At 44.1% G+C, this 19,450-nt stretch overlaps 1 protein-coding gene across 3 annotated transcripts in view; it reads left to right on the top strand.

Annotated features, from left to right (window-relative positions):
• Positions 1-825: 825 nt before the first annotated feature.
• ITGA9 (integrin subunit alpha 9) overlaps positions 826-19,450 on the top strand; it is a 291,928-nt gene continuing 273,303 nt past the window's right edge. For 2 of the 3 annotated variants that reach the window (XM_043540653.1, XM_043540651.1), the window contains exons 1-3: positions 853-1,351; positions 12,169-12,296; positions 14,097-14,203. In XM_043540653.1, the coding sequence (XP_043396588.1) occupies positions 1,173-1,351; positions 12,169-12,296; positions 14,097-14,203 (414 nt within the window). In that variant the 5' untranslated portion in view covers positions 853-1,172. Of the gene's footprint in view, positions 1,352-12,168; positions 12,297-14,096; positions 14,204-19,450 lie in introns of all 3 variants that reach the window. The other variant, XM_007057218.4, reaches the window with a different exon arrangement.

Raw genomic sequence — 19,450 nt, 5'->3', positions numbered from 1 at the left:
TTTCCATGCCTGCTTTCTACAGATAAACTGCTGCAGAATGAATGCTGCTGCTACTGAAGTACCGCTGGCAGTGGGCTTGGCACAGGAATGGAAGTTAGGAATTCTGATTTTCGAATTCCAGCTTTGCCACTGATTCTCTCTATTGTGTGTGCAAAAAGAAAAGGAGTACTTGTGGCACCCTTAGAGACTAACAAATTTGTTAGTCTCTAAGGGTGCCACAAGTACTCCTTTTCTTTTTGCAAATACAGACTAACACGGCTGCTACTCTGAAATCTATGGTGTTTGCAAGTCACCTAGCTGCTTGTTGCTTCAGTTCCCCTTTGTAAAACCGAGTGAATGTGCCCGCCTGACAGGAATGTTGAGCCAATAGGTCTATCTGAAGATTAAATGTGCTTTAGAATTGTGAAATATTGTTGTTAATGAACAATTGAGAGAGGGAGGAAGAAACCCGGCTGTTGAGTGTAATTCCTGGATAGGGAGAACTACAACATGTTTTGGGAGCTGAGGACTGAAGTAAATAGTGCATCTTGATGGTTCAGAACAAGTGATAATGCATACTCCAGAAATACAGAAGGAGCAGTGGGAAATCATTCCCTGAAGGGGAAGGTTTTGAGCACCAAGGAAAAAAGTGTGTGTGTGTGTGTGTGTGTGTGTGTAAGGGGAAAACGAAGGGGGGGGGAGAATTTCCGTGGGTCCCCTCACCAAGGGAATCCATCCCCTTAGCTCGCGAAGGTGCTACGTTGCTGAGGGAACGAGCCCAGGCTGCGGCCGCTAGAGGGCGCCGCCGCTGTAGTTTTGGGGCCGGCGCTGTCCCAGGCAGGGGAGCGCTGCTTCCACTCCCTGCGCCCCGGGGATTGGAGCGAACTGGAGCTTCTCGGCGAGGCGGCCACAAAAGTCCCTGGCCGCTGCAGGACTGAGTCAGAATCCCTGGCTGCAGCCCACCCAGCCCCCTCTGCTGCAGGCTTCAGCCGGACCGGGCGGGCTGCGGGGCGCTTTCCGGAGCTCCTGGGACTCCACGGGCTGGGGCTGGATTTTTTTTTGGTGTAGGCTCGTTTCAGCTCCAGTTTAACACCCCGCACCCCGGGCTGCCTGCAGTGAGGGGGGGCGGGCGCTGGATTTCCCCAGGACAGAGGCGCTCCCCGGCAGACGCACTCCCCGCCCTGTCCCGCAGGATGCCTGGACCCCAGTGGAAGCTCAAGCGGAGTTGGTTTAAAGTGCTGGTGGGCTTGATAGCAGTGGCCTTGGCTTATTCCTACAACGTGGACCTGGATCACCCCGTGGTCTACCAGGGGCCCAATGGCTCCTTCTTTGGATACTCGGTGCTGGAGCATTACTACGATAATACCCGCTGGTGAGTAGGGCGGAGGGGCTGGCTCTGTGGCGGGGAGCGGCTGCTGCGGCTTGAGCTGCACGTGAAGGTGTCACTTCGAAGTGGCGCTGGCACCTCTCAGCCCCCTCCGGCCTCCTGCCCCAGCCTTTTTGGAGTCCCCTGCTCCAAGCCAGGTGGAGTCAAGTTCTCCTCTCCCCGCTCCCCAGTAGATATTTCAGGATATTGCAGCTGTCTCAAGGTATTTCTGTGACCACTCGAATAAGGGCGATTTTAGCTGCCTGGTTGAAACAGGGCAGCAAAATCCTTGGTGGCAAGAAGGGAGAGACATCGCAGTGTCTTTAAGCCATGATTTGAGGACTTCGGTAACTCAGCCAGAGGTTGGGGGTCTATTGCAGGAGTGGGTGGGCGAGGTTCTGTGGCCTGCAATGTGCAGGAGGTCAGACTAGATGATTATGATGGTCCCTTCTGGCCTTTAAGTCTATGAGACTAATGCCCTGCTGGAGGGGCTCCCTTCCCCAAAGCCGTGTGCCTTGGCAGGTCTGGAAGGCCTTTATCCTTTTTCTTTCCCGGCATCATCCAGAGGAGCCTGCTGCAGGGGGAATGTCTCCTATAGTAAAATGGTCTTGCGGTTGGTTTGTGGGATATACTGGCCTTTAAATGGCCTTTTCCTCCATTTTCCAAGTGTCATGAAGTGTCACCTCAACTCACCATGGAGGCTAAACTCTTGTTCAGTAAGAAGATTACTAGTAATTTTCAGTTAAATATATTGCTTTCCTGCAGACACTTTACTGCAGACACTGTAGCTGCCATGCCTAGTCAGAACATGACTGGATGGGATACGCTGTATTTCTTCTTAGAGTACAGTCACTTGTGTGTGTGTGTGTGTGTGTGTGTGTGTGGGCTTCTTCTGAGGACCAATTGGCAGCGGTGGTGGGGGACTAGAGAAGTAGTGAAGGCTGATTTAACTTGGCATGGACTATCTTACTGGTAAAGATTAATGGTGGGATAGAAGTTCAGGGTGAAATTCTGGCTTTTGAAGTCAAAAGTCCCACGGGCTTCAGTGGGGCCAGGATTTCACCCTAAATATTTAGAGACCCTCTGGCTTCAGACAGGACAATGTCCAGTCTCCAGCTCTCACGTTTCACTTAAGATACTAGTTTAAAATCCCCTGCTACAGTAAGAGGGAGCATCCTTCTCCTTCTGGCATTAAACTTTACTTTGTTCCTCCCTGCAATTGGATTGACCCAGAAAAAATGGAGCTAAACTACAGTTGCTGCTGTCGAGGGGTGTGTTTATTACTGCCAGTAGCTTTTTCCACTGCCTGTTGCTGGAAATTGGGAGAGTACTGCAGGATCAGATGTTCTGATTCCACCACACCCACTGATTTAAGGCTTCGAGTGTCAACCAACATGATTGTCAGAGAATCAGAATAATGGCCTGTTGTCTTCCTAGACACATTCTAAAGAAGAAGTTTTTAAATTAAAAATTAGGGTTTAAAAAAAGTTGTAGCTGGACGCGTTTACGTCTGCATTTCAACCTTTGCTGAGTAATCTGTTCAACAGAACAGCACGCAGAATTTGGCAGGGCCTTCAGTACCTTTCAGCGGGTACTAAGTAAGCAGGCAGTGATTTTTTTTTCAAAGCAATGGGGAGGAACATTTAATCCTGGCTTTGATCCCCTCCCCCTTTTTTTTTAATTGCAGAAATGCTGCCGCTTACTGTGGTTTGGGAACAGCACTGGAGCTGACATGTTTGTTTAAATCTCCAGTATAACTGAGGCCAGCTAATGTGTACTTAGAATGTATTATGGTAATAAAGTAGTTTTGCTCTGCCTTGGATGCAGTCTGATGGAAGAAGTTTGTGTACTTCCTGGAAAAGCAACAGAGGCACAAACTACCAGGCACCATTTAGAAATAAGCGAGGTTTGAACTTCAGAAGGGCCACTCAATGTAACCAAATCTTCTAGCCAGGTATTAGCTTGTAAGTAGTTCAAGGTGATGTGTTCTGTGGTTTCAATTCAGGTACAGGTAGAGGACACTGAAGAAAGCTTTCTTCCCATAGAATCTATTTATTAAGTCCATCTGTTGCCCTGTGTTCAAATGCTGCCACGAAAAGAGGAAATGCAGCCCTGTGGTTCTCTGTTTCCACAAGCCGCAGGTTGGGATTCTATCGTACTGTAGTCCACAAAGGGAGTGCTTCAGACTGGTGGTTACTCTAGCGAACAGTTGCTGCTGGAACATGCAGGATATGTACTTGGAGAAGTAAATGAAATGTGTGTGGGGTGTTGAATTGTCACTTCCCCCCTGCAGGTGCATTCTTAAGTAAACCAGACATCCATGGGGATTAACTGCAACTGCTAAAACCCTAATCAATTAGTGCCTTTTTATACGGACACACAGTTGTTGCCGGCCCTGGTGACATTCTGAACCTAGTAGGTAACTGGGGGACACCCTGTACTAAAGGCATCACTTCAGAAAAATTCAAGGGGGGAGGGGATGGTCAAAGCTGGATCAGCATATAGGACATTGTGTGATAGTTTATCCTGAAAGTCAGGGGATAGGGGAAGTAAAGACATAATGGAGCATATAAGGCTTATGAAAAGTTTGGGGGTTGCTCCATAGCCCGAGGCATGTATCCCTTTTCTGCAGTGCAAAACTGCCCGTTGTGTTTAGTCCTTTATGTAATCCCCTTCTTTGCAGGAAATATTTAAAAGCTCATCTCCTTGACAGCAAATTCATGTGATATGAAATAGGATCGGTCATGTTGGGTTAAATGGGACAACTTTTAGTAGCAGTGATCGCCATGGTGTGAACAGTGGAGCATTGATAGGTTTGATCTGTTTGCAAAGAGGAGTTGTCTGCATTCCATATACAAGTAACTGATCAGAATGATTAGTGGTTTGCAGATGGCGGGGGCGGGGGGGGGGAGAAGAGAGCGTCTTCTATGTTTGTATAGAATTTTTAGAGGGGAGGGCGGTGTATTTTGAATGATAAATAAACATAGAACATCTGTATGCATCTCATAAAACTATCTAAACTGACTAGTTTACTACTTTTCTACTGCTCTCTCTCTATTTGCATCATGGGCTCTGTTAGAATTAAACAGGGTCCTTTTAAGTGGACCTAGCCGATGTCACTTTTAATGTGCATAGGAACAGTAAATACAAGTAAACAGTCCACAAAGCTTCTCTTTATCTCCATCTCTTAGATATGGACAGATTACTTAGCTGTTGATTTGGGAACTGTAGCACACTGTGGATTAAATAAATGTTTTCAGCCTCAGTTTTAGCCCCTTAAAATGAAGTTCTTTCACACTCTTTGGGTCACAAGTACTTGTATGCTTTGCCTTTCTGCGTGGTGACTTTCAATGGAGCATTCCTTATTAAATATCAGTATCAAGAAAGAAGCAAGTGGTTGGAAAAGAAAAGAATCCCTTCACTTTAAAATGATGCTAATCTTATCACACAAACCAACAAAAGATAGGAAAAGCAAAATTGAAAATTACTCATTGTCCTTAACACACGTTGTTGGGGAACACACAATAAAATGAATGAAGTGCCAGTCTAAAGGAATGCTGTTGAGATGAAATAATATAATTTCTTGCTTGTGTGTGGGTAACAGTGGCTCAGATTATGAAAACTGATATAAACAAATGTTCTACATGGTTAAAAATGTTTTCTCATTTCACTTTGCTTGGGAAATGAAGCAAGGCTGGCAGTTTCACTTCCTGCTTCTCCTGCACTAACAAAAAAATACCGGGTAGGTTTTGGTTAATAACACTGCAGAGGGATGTCGGTCTACAGAAAAATTTTCATTTAAAGTAAAAGTTTCCTGCAGACTTTTCATGGCACACAAATGTCCTGACAGCCATATCTGATGTGTGAGGGCATATTAAATATTACGAGAGGCCATAGCCCCATCAACCCGGATTATGACCTCATTTGAAAGACCGTTCTTCTTGAGTGTAATTCTATTATTCTTGAAATATCTAGTAGCTGATATCATTTAGCACTATTTTAAGAAAATAGAAAACTACCCACACACCTTGAACGTGCCTGACTGATACACAAAGATGGGGGTCTGGCAAAGCTGGAAAAGATTTAATGTACACTGCAAGAAAAGAAATTTGGCATTTGCTTCTGGACCTTTATAATTAATACATATGTTAAGATCATGGTGTTACATGTATTAGGCTGGATTCAGCAAAGATGATGCAGGAAAGTTACCACCGCTATCCTCCTCCATCTGGCTTATAGGCACCTTGAAAATCTTATGAAGTTGCACTTGTAGGAGCTGCATCTCCGGTCTCTGCCTGCTTTTGGTCATCCTCTCTCCGCGTTTTGGGCTGCTGTTGCTTCTCACATGCTACTGTCTCCACTAAGGAAAAGTTGCAGCCGCTCTGCACCATCCACAACCCACTCCGCCCAATGCAAATCCCACCAGCAGGGTTTATATTGGGTTAAACTGCCACTGATTCTAGTCAAATGTATCATTGTTTACAGTGCTTCTTTTGGTATGACTTAAGATTTTCAAAAGCAACTAGTAATTTGGGATGCCCTCATTTTTGGGTGCTCAAGTTAAGACACCAAAAGAGCCCCCCATTTTCAAAAGCACTTGTTGAAAATTCAGGCCCCCTTGAGATGTCAAGCTGGATGCCCAAAAATGAAGTCACCCCAAATCACTAGAGACTTTTTAAAATTTTGATCATGTGTCGTATAGAATTATCTCCAATGAGCTGTCCCTTCCCTGACTCCAGTTTTTATTAAATAGTTTGAACTGAAAAAGATAGTCAGTTTAGTTTAGGATAAAAATGCGTTCTGTAATATAAAACAGGGAGTTACAAGGCCCTTAATCCGTCCTGATCATTAAAGTCCCTTTAATGAAGTGCATTACACCCATGAGGCTTTCCCCCATGTGCTAATATCTTTATACATTTTTGCCAATTCGTAAACCTCCGTGTTGGCCATTCATTTTTATATAGCACAAAACACCAGTCTGTATTATGTACCTGCAGTCTGGAGTTGGGCTCTCCTTCCCCTCCATCGCAATCCCTCACCTGGAGGTGGTGGAGCTGCAGCTGTCAGCTTTGGGGTGGCAGCAGCAAGGGGCACTAAGTCTGCTGCGAAAAGTGATATTGATAAATATCACTTTTCACGTAGGCCCCCCCTTACTTTTGTGCTGCTGGCACAGCACTGCCTTCAGAGCTGGGCACCACGGCCAGCAGCCTCTGCTCTCCCTTCAGAGGAGGGTGGCGAAGGGTGGGGGCGTAAATGACAACAGACACAAAGAAGGGGGGGATAGATCAAATAAGTTTGAGAACCACTGATCTAAAGTATCATTCATATATATATAAATATTAAACAAGATCAAATTTAGGAAAATGGCTTGGATTAAAGTTTTGTGCACCAAATGTGAACCTGGAGCAAATGTGTATGACCAAGTTTACTCTCTCTCTCCAGCTCTATATACATACACTCTCTCTCTCTGCGTAAGAGAATTTGGCTATGCAACCTTCACTAGAATGGTGTGAAAAATGTATTTTCAATAAAAGGAATGTACTTGTTGGTTGTACTGAGATTTCCTCTTTGGAGTTATTTCTACATGATTTCAAGATGGAGAAGAATTTGTCTTCATCACATGTTCTCAGGTTATTGTATTTTCTGATGTCTCTTGTTTTGCTTTCTTAAGAGGATTTTTTGAGTACAGGTTTTGAAAGATTTACACAGTTCCTCCTCATTACTGTTCTCAACTGAGCAAGGAACCAGGTGGTTAGCTGCTGCTTTCTTTTGGAGCCTAGACAAGCATGCATGCTCCTAGCCTTTAGCTATAGTTTTGAAGCTTGGAATAAATCTCAGCAAATAGGAAAAATAAGTATTTTATGCTGATTTTTTTTTAATTTTTGGAGAAATTATTACAAGAAACAATAACTTGACCCTTACAAAAACTTTAATGATCTAACATGAATCACTAGCCAATTCTTTTTATTTTAAAAATCCTTTTATAATTCCCTTCTCTCCCCCTTCCTCCTCTTCCTTTCTCTCTCTGCCAATTTAACGTGGTGTAATAGCCTCATCCTTCCTGGCAGCATGGCCTGGCACATCTAGGCAGTCTAGTTCCATGGCTACTGACTGAGAGCTGTTATCACTGGAATGACCCTCTATTTTTGTTCTTTTATGTCATTTGTTGCTTCTTGCTCTTAACCGCAGACTGCGGTTATCTGAAACATGCCGGATGGTGTTGCATCTGATGGTTGATTTGATATATTGTTGTTCGTACATGATTTAGTATCCCGAGAATCTTTTTATGTGATCCAGAATGAAATAGGGGAGGAGACCCACATGAAGGAAGAGTGTCCTGTTTGTCTTGGTGTATTGCCTGGACAGACCACAAACACTGAACTGCGAGCTGCTGTTGGGGCTCTGGAAAGGCAGTACTGATTTGGTGCTATAGTTACAGGTTGTCCAGCAGTGGCTTCTGACTTACTGCCCTCTCACTTAAGACCCCGCATTCAGTGGATTTACCTATTGAATAGATGAACCAACTGAATATTCTTCCCTAAATGTATTGTGGGGGGGAGGAAGCCTTCGACCAGGAGGAATCAAACTGGAATCCTTGGATGCATTGGAGCAGTATGTGCCCTGTTGCTGCTGCTTATTTTAATCTATTGTGATATAGGAGGCAATTTAAAGATGTTTCATCTCTGCCACTTAAAATTGCTGTGAGGTGCAGAGGACCTGCAGCGTTTGAGTTATGGCTGTCTAATCGGTGCTGGCACACTGGAGACAGATTCTAATGTGTTTGGCATCTTTCCGTGCCATTGGGACCACTCAGTGCTTCTTTGTGCATTGTACTTCCAGCTAGATACAGCGCTTTGATTTCTGAAATTGTTTATCCTTAGGGCCGTTCAGCAGCAACGTGGTGGTTACTCCCTGTGGGAGGTAAACATAACGCAGGTGCAAATGAGAGTGAGATCATGAAAAGAAGGATATATAGCCTCATTGCCTACTGGCTAGTTCTCCACACTGTCATTCTGGAAATTGGCATCTCCAATAAGAGAGGATCTCGCATCTGATTCCTCCAGACATAGCCAGTAACGGGTTGGTAGGCTCCAAGAGATTTATGTTAATCTTGGTCAGAGGTGGCTGTGATAGGCTGTCCTGAAGGTTGGTTTGAAAGGAGTAATGGGGAAGGTCCTTTGGGCTCCAACATGAATACTGCGTAGTAATGGGCAAGACTCCACAAGGTCCCATAACCCTTCACGGGTGGATTCTGATTCTTGTAGGAATAGTAAAGTCACTCTGAGAAGCCATCACCAAGACTAGGAAACTCCCCTCCCCCATAATGAAACCAAAACATGCTACTTCAACCTTGCTTTCCTGCAACAAAATTAAAACAAAATCCCTTCAACAGGGGTGGTGGGGGAGAACTGGTATGTGTCTGTTCGAGATTCAGGTACGGTGCTATGGTGAGGTGCAGTTGTAATGCCTAAATTGATAGACCCCAACAACTGAAGGCTTTTAATCCTTTCCTTTGTTTCCTCCTCTTTTCTGTTACATCTGCCTTGTTGAATTCTTGTACTAGAATTGAGGCTGTCACAAAATATTGACTCAGACTCAAAGGCAACTGTACGCATAGAGTCGTTTCTTTCCCTCGCTGGGCTTCGCTTTCCAGTGTGCCTGTGTGCAGCCAGTCAGAGGGATCCCAGAAACATCCTCCAGAATGTTGTGGTTGTGATGAGAGCCCATGCCAATGCGTAGCTCTTTGCAAAAATCTGACCACATTGTGACTGGGTTGGCTTGGGGAATGGAACTGCCCTGCTTAAAATCTGAACAGTGCTCCAAAATCATGCTATGCCACTAAATTAGACTATTTAAATCCAAGTTGGTTAAATTGGTTGGGAGATGTTGGAAGGCTGCCTGGTTATAGCAAAGAAATGAACAAGGTTATTCTTTTATGGACTGTTTACATATTCACTATGTTTAGGCTGGGGCAGGATGAAGGAGTCCATAGTACTGAAATGCTAGATTACCACATTTTACTTCTGGAAAAATTTCAATATGTACAGTATGCTTTGGGAGAAACTTTCAAGCATTTTATTCTGAGTTGAGGGAACTTTCACCGGTCCTAGTAATAACTTAACTGGATTAATTACTGACATGCATCACATGCTGTGTTTGTGTCTTGCCTGGTTTTTGCCCCATCAGATAGATTTAGTATCTAGTTGTGTTCTTGGAGATATGATGTCTTTCAAAAACATAGCTGAATGCATATTTTCTCAAGATCAATTTGAACATAGAATCAGTGCATGGAATCCTGCTCACACAGTTCAGTATTATTCTCCCTCCCACCCCCACCTCCCCCGAGCTTTTTAAAGAGAAATTAATGATTCTTTATAAATTAAGCTCCCAGATCTTTTGGAGCGTTATTGAGTCAAATTCATCTCTGTTGTAAGGTGGGCACAGCTCCACTGGAGTTGCACCACTTAAACCAGAACTGAATGTGGTTTACTGTAGCTTATTGTAATAGCTGGTCTTTAGAAACACTTTCTTGACACTTGCAATTTAAACCATTCCTCCTTAAGCTAGCAATATCTCCCCCTTTGTTTATTTTGTTAGACCTCGTGAATGTCAATAAGTGAATGACATTCATTCATCGCCTGTGTAAATGAGATGATTGGCATTCTGATTTCAGCCTGCCTGCCTGCCTGGTGAGATTTCCATTTGGAGCTATTATTTCAGGCTCCCCTGTGCTTGGTCCCCAACGTGTGAAGGCTTTGTAGCTTTCAGCAATTTAGTTTCAGGCATTAATTTTTCTCACTTGTGAAAACATGATGTGCATATAGAGTGCAGCCCCCTGCCAAACCTCTGTGATACTACAGCTTAGCCCATGATACTGGGAGAAAATGATCCCTTTAATATGGATTTCTTTCCCTCTAAATTTCTCTTAAATGTCAGGACACGTTTTTGTCACGTCAGCCAATAGAGCACGTTAAAGCTATGAGGAAAACTTATTGCCCAAGTCATTTCTTAGTATAGCATAGATTCCTGATTATAACTCCCTCTGATAACATAACACTCTCTGCTTCTCCTTCCCAGATAGGTGGAATTGAGATTTCAATGGTTTTTTCTCCACGTTCTTACACTGAGTCTGGTAGGGAGCAGGTGGGGATAGGACGTAGAGGCTGGTAAGTAGGATGAACGAAAGTCACTGAAAACCAGCAATATCCCTGTTTTCTAGGCCTGTATTGAGATCTCTGTCCATTTTTACATGATGTGACCCACACTTAACACAGTGTAGCTTTTTAGCCCTCTCTAATGGCTGGATTATGAATAGACTCCTAATGCCTCTAAGATGATAGACCTGATTTGTTCGCTCAAGCAATAGAAGCACATGCTTTTCAAGTCAGTGGTCTTGGGTTCAATCCCCACAGACCACCTGACCAGGGACATTGTTGCATACAAAAGCCAGTGATTTTTGTCTGGATTTTGTATCCCCTGTGGACTGGCCTTCTCAAGGGTCAGCGGATCCAAACTGATAGCAAATTGACTAGGTGCATGTGCCATACCTTGTGAGGGCAGGTGTTAGATCTTTGGTGGTCTTCCCCTCCCCCCCAACCATCTCTCTCATTCTCTCACATTCTGCTCAACTCAGGACATGTCTACACTTAAAACGCTGCATTGGCACAGCTGCAGCTCTTTAATGAAGACCCTCTAAGCTAATGGGAGAGAACTCTCTTGTTAATCTACCTCTTCAGAGGCGGTAGCTATGCTGGGAGGAGAAGCTCTCCCGCCAACATAGCGCTGTCTACGTGGGGGATTAAGTTGGTATAACTACATTGCTCAGGGTTGCGGGTTTTTCTCATCCCTGAGCAATGTAATTCTACTGATATAGGAATGTAGTGTAGATCAGCCCTCCTCCCTGGCACATGAGTTCAAATTTACAAGATGGAAGGAAGAAGTGGGAAGGGCGCTTGCTTGGATGAGGAAATGATGGAGTCGGCTCATGTTACAAACACTCACATAGTCATCTGATTCCTGCCAAAACATCCCCTCCCTGCACTCTTCCCACTCATGATGGCAGGTTGTCCATTTTTTTCATGTCACCTATTGATAACAATACAAAATTGTCAGCTAAACTGTGGTCCTCGTGAATCATTTGGATCGTTAAATTGGAGCATTGTATTAATATGGTTTGATCACTTTCTTTCAGGAAGGAGTTCATACCTACAATCACAGCTGTTGTTGATTGATACTTCCCCAAGATGCTAGTTTCTCTCACACAGTATCAGTAATATAGATCCAGTCTTTGCAGCCTTGTCTCTAAACTGTTGGTGGCAAACACATGGTGCAATAATTCTGGATTTCTGAAGGAACACTCGTATGATAAGTTGCCTTGAGCTTCAGGGATTAGGATGCCTTTGGGTTCTGATCAACCGTATTGATCTGTGTTTTGATGAACAGAAACGTAGCTTTCTTCCCTTTATGGCCATTCATTTTTGGCTATTGTGGATTTGGAGTTGACAGGACTGTGGTTAAAACCTAAAGAAATTGGATGCAGCTGCTGTTCTCTGTCCTAAAACTTTCCGAAATTGCTTATTTGGGGGTGAAGAATTGCTTTAAATGTGTTATGTGTCAGATGGAAATTTAGCTTGTTCAAAGAATTCCTGGATTCCTTGAAGGAAAATGCCTTTACTGTGTCTGTTTTCATTTTGTGCATCATTGGTGTCATTTTACCAGGCCATCAAAAGAAGTCCTCTTGCCAAAGGTGCACTGGCAATGTCAGTGTGTTTTTTTTTTCCCTCCTGAAATTAACTACTTCCTACTTTGCTTTTGGTTTCCAGGGTCCTGGTCGGTGCCCCAAAGGCAGATTCTAAATACAGCGCCTCTGTTAAGTCCCCAGGAGCTGTCTTTAAATGTCGAGTCCACACCAATCCTGAGAGGAGGTGCACAGAGCTGGATATGGGTCGAGGTGGGTAACTCTAAGACTTTTTTTTACTTACCAGTGACTGAAAGTCCTCGCAAATATCTTAGGGCCTGATCCGATGTCCCTTGAAATCATTGGAAAGACTCCCATCAACTTCAGTGGGCTTTAGATCAGGGCTTTAGGGCACACAGGTATAGCACTAGGAACTTGATCCCATTGAAGTCCAGTGCTAAAGCTCCCATTTACTCTAAATGGTTCAGGATTATGTCCTACCTGAGGACTGGAAGCAATATGTTCTTGATGGAGGTCTCTGATTGCAGTCTGTGCTCTCTCTGGGCCACTGCATAAGGCTAATCTTTTTGGTCAAGCTTTTTCCAAATGAATCTAAACCAGGCTGTTGTCTTTTCCTTACCTGCTTTGGTCTCTTTAGTTTCTGGAGAGGGATGGTTAGAATTGCTGCTCATTTTGAGCAGTTCTCATTGATTTGTGTGATTTCCCCCTTCCCCCCATATTTGAAGGGTGAATATATACTGTGTTATAAACAGAGTAATGTGTGTGTGTTCACTAATGGAATAATAACTCTGATTTATCCTACTTGCTTCTTATGCAAAAGAAAACAAAAACACATCAATGAGAGTAGTTTGTTGTTGCATATGATCAGGACAAAGGTCCCATTGTACAAGATGCTGGTCAAACATATGTTGAGACATGGTCCCCTTCCCTTCCAGGGCTCCCAGGCTAAGGCCCTGATCCTGTGATCTAATCCTTGGGAATGGGTCCTTATGAAGAATGATACATGTTTGATCTCTGTTGGTGAAAAAGAGTTCATAGTAGTATTGGTGTGTTTTTGCTGACATGTTTTATTTTAACATCACTGTATGAACTTTTTCCTGACATGGGAACCAGAGTATGCTCCATTATACGTTAATATTGAGGCTTTGCCTATGCTGATGGCGGTGTGCAGACTATATACACTGCTCACCCCCTAGCAGTGTAGACATGGGATAGACATTCATGCCAGAACCCTAGGGTATGTACCCTACACTGCTCTCTACATGCCCAAGCAGTGCTTCCCAGGTCTACGCTGCTATTTTTAGCACTGTAATATCCCACTGCTTCCCTGCTGCTGGAGCCTTTCCCTGCTGCCTCCTCTGTGTCGGAGCCTTTCACTGTTAAGTGTAGCAGCCCACTGCAGTGTGGATGCAACCTGCTTTACACTGAAGCGTATAGCTACAGGCACCCTACACGCTGAGGCAAGTGTAGATAAGGCCTTAGTGAAAGAGGGTTTTTTGGCAGGTTGTTTTGCTTTTATCAATAAAATTCTACTTAATTCTACATGTAAGTGTTCGCAAATATCTGTCTATGTATTTAGTTTTGCTAAAACAAACACTCGTTCCCCCCACTCCTTGACACTACAGTAAGATGAGTTAATAGACGTAATGACAGATCATAGAAAGAAAGAGTTGAGCCCATATTTTTAAAAAATGCCGAAGTCCCATTTTCTAGGCCCTTGTGAAAATATTACTCTGCCAACACCTCAGTATTTTCCCCGTGGACTTCAGTGGGACTGATCATGTGTCTGAAGTTAATGCACATGCTGAAAGTTTCACTGTCTTGAGCCCTTAGATTTTAAACCCTTTGGAACAGGGACTGTCTTTAAGGGGGTGTTTGTATAGCACTCAGCACAAGGGGGCTCTCATCCTGGGCACTATCTAATACATATGAGAAATAATAGTGAGAGATGGGAAAGAGTGGTTCGATCAACTAGTGTATTTCTTACAAGGGCACATTATAGATATTTAAAAAACTAAATGCATCCTCCTCCCCGTCCCTCCCTCTTTTAAGGCAATACTCGGGGCACACTCTGTGGAAAGACCTGTAAGGAGGATAGAGATGATGAATGGATGGGCGTAAGCCTGGCTAGGCAGCCCAAGGCTGACGGAAGTGTGCTGGTAAGTCCACCCTTTCCCTTGATCTCAGTAGAGTGATTGCTGCTGTGCTGTCACTAATGCTGAACATGTTGGGATTAATGTCTTTGCTAGTGATTGACAGAGTCCAGGTTTATGAGCAGTGAACTCTCTAGTCCCTTCCTTGAAGTGGATAGAAAAATGAGCCCCAGCCAGAAACATACTGAGAGAAAGAAGACTTCAAAGCAGTAGCACCTGACTTGTCACCTAAGGGGCTTCCTCTTAGATTTCTGAGTGTTTAGGCCTTTTGAACAGAATGAATGGAACTTTGTTTTTTCTCTGACTGTGTCCGTTAGTTCATTTGTTTTACAGATTGTGTGTGTGGGGAGCAGGGCATAAGTCAATGAATATAGTGTGTGTGTGTGTTGTGTCAGAACTTGTAAAAAATGTCAGATTTAGGTATGCAGCTAAATTCTGCTCTTGGATGTGTGCATGAATCTTCCATTAATGAGGTAGCAGACATGGGAGTCAAGATCACTTGTTTGTTCATCTTTGGGGTAGAGTTAACAGGCAGATATTGAGACCCATGGGAGTTGATGTGCATGTTTGTTAAAGGGCAAAATTTGATCCTAAGGATGCGGAATTTATCTTGATAGGACAATATTTTAAATAGTGTGAACCTTCAAATAAATCACTGAGAAAGATGGGCAAATATTGCAAAAAAATTTCTATAAATATTTGACATTTTAAAATGAGACTGATTACTGTGTTTGCTCCTCCCTTGGGTTTGCTCTTGGTAAGTAGTCTAGCAAACTAACATGCAGGAATGTTCACTGAAACAGCAAGGCTTGAGAAAATATTGTAGAATATTTGGGATAAATGAATGTCAAGATTGTACTTGAGAGCCTTCAACAGAAACCTTTTTCTAAACTAATCCAATCACAAAACAGTAACCTACCATGTGGCCTATGTTTCCAATCAAATTCGGAATACTAAGTATATGGAACAAATTGTCAACAAATATTTACCAAATTTTTTTGAACTATTCAGCCAGTTACTTTAAGCAAATCACAGTCAGTTTATGGGCAGCTTGTGAACAGAAAAACCTGAAATTGATAGAATAAATTGTTACAGATTATTCTGCTGTAATCATGGGCATAGCAAGTTGGAGGGGCGGGGGGGGGGGGGATATTTGTACAGGTTGTAAGATCCAGCCTTTGCCAAAAAAAAAAACTAGAGATGAAATGTGTTAGCTACGTTACTGATTACTCTGGATAGTTTAGTTTTCCTCGTAACCAAAATGAAACTGAATAATTGGATATATTTTTGTATATCCTATATTTGCATGGGCTCCCCAGGGTGCTAAGTGGTCTCATCTAACATTTGTGTGATACCATATCCAATCTTCCACTTACAAGAAGTGGAAGATTGGACAAATGACCAGGGAAGAGTATAAAAATATTGCTCGGGCATGCAGGAGTGAAATCAGGAAGGCCAAATCACACCTGGAGTTGTAGCTCGCAAGAGATGTTAAGAGTAACAAGAAGGGTTTCTTCAGGTATGTTAGCAACAAGAAGAAAGGCAAGGAAAGTGTGGACCCCTTACTGAATGAGGGAGGCAACCTAGTGACAGAGGATGTGGAAAAAGCTAATGTACTCAATGCTTTTTTTGCCTCTGTCTTCACGAACAAGGTCAGCTCCCAGACTACTGCACTGGGCAGCACAGCATGGGGAGGAGGTGACCAGCCCTTTGTGGAGAAAAAAGTGGTTTGGGAGTATTTAGAAAAGCTGGACGTGCACAAGTCCATGAGGCCGGATGCGCTGCATCCGAGAGTGCTAAAGGAGTTGGCGGATGTGATTGCAGAGCCATTGGCCATTATCTTTGAAAACTCATGGCGATCGGGGGAAGTCCCGGATGATTGGAAAAAGGCTAATGTAGTGCCCATCTTTAAAAAAGGGAAGAAGGAGGATCCTGGGAACTACAGGCCAGTCAGCCTCACCTCAGTCCCTGGAAAAATCATGGAGCAGGTCCTCGAGGAATCAATTCTGAAGCACTTAGACGAGAGGAAAGTGATCAGGAACAGTCAGCATGGATTCACCAAGGGCAAGTCATGCCTGACTAATCTAATTGCCTTCTATGATGAGATAACTGGCTCTGTGGATGACGGGGAAAAGCACTGGACGTGTTGTTCCTTGACTTTAGCAAAGCTTTTGACACGGTCTCCCACAGTATTCTTGCCAGCAAGTGAAAAAAGTATGGGCTGGATGAATGGACTATAAGGTGGATAGAAAGTTGGCTAGATTGTCGGGCTCGATGGGTAGTGATCAATGGCTCCATGTCTAGTTGGCAGCCAGTATCAAGTGGAGTGCCCCAAGGGTCCGTCCCGGGGCCAGTTTTGTTCAATATCTTGACAAATGATCTGGAGGATGGTGTCGACTGCACCCTCAGGCAATTTGCAGGTGACAGTAAACTGGGAGGAGAGGTGGATACGCTGGAGGGTAGGGATAGGATACAGAGGGCCCTAGACAAATTAGAGGATTGGGCCAAAAGAAATCTGAAGAGGTTCAACAAGGACAAGTGCAGAGTCCTGCACTTAGGATGGAAGAATCCCATGCACCGCTACAGACTAGGGACCGAATGGCTCGGCAGCAGTTCTGCAGAAAAGGACCTAGGGGTTACAATGGACGAGAAGCTGGATATGATTCAACAGTGTGCCCTTGTTGCCAAGAAGGCCAATGGCATTTTGGGATGTATATGTAGGGGCATTGCCAGGAGATCGAGGGACGTGATTGTTCCCCTCTATTCGACATTGGTGAGGCCTCCCCTGGAGTACTGTGTCCAGTTTTGGGCCCCACACTACAAGAAGGATGTGGAAAAATTGGAAAGAGTCCAGCGGAGGGCAACAAAAATGATTAGGGGACTGGAACGCATGACTTATGAGGAGAGACTGAGGGAACTGGGATTGTTAAGTCTGCGGAAGAGAAGAATGAGGGGGGATTTGGTAGCTGCTTTCAACTAACTGAAAGGAGGTTCCAAAGAGGATGGCTCTAGACTGTTCTCAGTGGTAGCTGATGACAGAACGAGGAGTAATGGTCTCAAGTTGCAGTGGGGGAGGTTTAGGTTGGATATTAGGAAAAACTTTTTCACTAGGAGGGTGGTGAAACACTGGAAGGCATTACCTAGGGAGGTGGTGGAATCTCCTTCCTTAGATATTTTTAAGGTCAGGCTTGACAAAGCCCTGGCTGGGATGATTTAGTTGGGGATTGGTCCTGCTTTAAGCAGGGGGTTGGACTAGATGACCTCCTGAGGTCCTTCCAACCCTGATATTCTATGATTCTATGAGCCAAGTAAGACTGTTTTGTAATAGCAGATAGGTGAGGAGTCCTCAAAAATAGATATGTTTAAAAATAAATACATCAAATAAATACATCAAATACATACACAACTTTTAAGACAGGAAAGTTAATACCAATATTCTGTATCATGCCACTGTGTGATGCTGAGCATGGTCCACAGTTGTGCAAGCCAATAGGTTTGGAGGATGGTGCAGTCCTTTGCAGGAAGTACATCAGTATCTTGCTAAATCGGGACCTAAATCCCCATAGGCAGGATTTTGTACCGCACATTGAAGTCAACGGAAACTGTGGCATTGACTTCAGTGTATGCAGTATCAGTCCCTCAAAGAGCCGCTGTTCTATTGGACCAAAGATAACTCTCTGTTTAGGACATGAAGACTAAATAGAAAAGCCTTTTATAACAAAGATATGGTGACCATATTTGCCAAAGGGAAAACGGGACACTGTAAGGGGCTGGCCCAAGCCCTTCCCCACCCTGGGGCTGGCACCCTAGCTCCTCTCCCTGCACGGGGGGGCAGGCAGGGCTTGTGCAAGCAGTGATGCACATACTAGACAGGGTGACCATATTTCCCAAAGGTTGGGCCTGGCATTGCTGCTTGCTTGAGCCCTGCCTCCCCCCGCCCCCCACGCGTGGGGCAGGCACCGCTGCTCCCCCCCCCCCCCGCATGTTTCTCCGCATCCTGCTTTTTTGGACAAAAGTGGGTATTTGTCCCGTTTGTTCTTGCCAACTGATCAAGCAAACAGGACAAATGCCCACTTTTGTCAGAAAAGTCGGGACAGGGCTTAAAAAAGGGGACTATTCTGGCCAAAAAAGGACGTATGGTCACCCTAAACAAAGATAATCTGAAGACTATAGCTAGACTAAAGTGTAAACTGGTCCAGCATACATCCTTCTGACCTTGGATCTCATCATGAGTCAACGTTAGCAGTAATCTGAGAGTTACAACAATACAAGTTGGGTTGCCAGTTCTTTCCATACTAAAACTGTAAAATGCATTCTCTTTCTCTCATTGGGAAAGGAACCAGGGACAGTGCATTAACACTTGGAGATAAGCCATGTCCCTTAATCTCACTCTTCCCAACTACCTGCCCCATTTATCATGTATCTCCTTTTTTCTCCAAAGTGTTGCCATTTTTTCATTTTAAGTAACCAACTCACTGTATACTGAATCCTACAGTATGGAAAATAAAATATATGCACTGAAGCTAAAGCCCACATGGTAAATGGCGGAAGGGATTTCAGTCAGTTATTTGTGCACTTAAAAAGTCCCTTGTTGGGCTCCACTCCTGCAGTGAACTCCACAGAGCCCTATTGACTTCATGAAGGACTGTTTGCAGGATCAGTGTCTTAGTTTGTAAACTCCTTAAGGCAAGACTTGTATTTCCTGCTGTATTTTCTACAGCACCAAGCTGGCATTTAATAAACAACAACAAGGCAAGGTTACATTCATATGCTCCATTTGTTTTGCATTTCTGTCGTGGTTCATTGCTGCACCACTTTTCCTTTGTATTATCCAGGTCCCCACAAATTTTGCAGTGGAATGAGACCAAAATGTATGACCTCAACTCTTGAATTCCACAACAGTGTTCATTCTATTGCTATTCCCTCACCCTCTCAGAGCCTCTAGCTCATAGCTAAAAACACTCATTGATATGAAGTTTGTCATGGTGATTTTCCAGGGTGGATTTTTCACTGTGATCTCCAACTGACCCATCTCAACTCGCAGGACTCAGCTCCTGAGATGTTCAGGCTCTCTGGCTTGGAATTCCTTTCCCATCCCTGGGCCAGTGAAGTGGGGAGCTTGTAGCCAGCTTCAGTGGCTCATCTTTCTGGCTTCCCAGGCGTCAGCTACACTGAACCGTGCAGGGAACATGCACTGTAATTGAATTAACTCCCTTTGAAGGGGCAACCAGGAGTGCAAGAAGCAGCTAGAGG

Source organism: Chelonia mydas, chromosome 2 (genome assembly GCF_015237465.2).
Source record: "Chelonia mydas isolate rCheMyd1 chromosome 2, rCheMyd1.pri.v2, whole genome shotgun sequence".
NCBI classification, from domain to species: domain Eukaryota; kingdom Metazoa; phylum Chordata; order Testudines; family Cheloniidae; genus Chelonia; species Chelonia mydas.
This window is presented reverse-complemented; position numbering and strand designations above follow the sequence as displayed.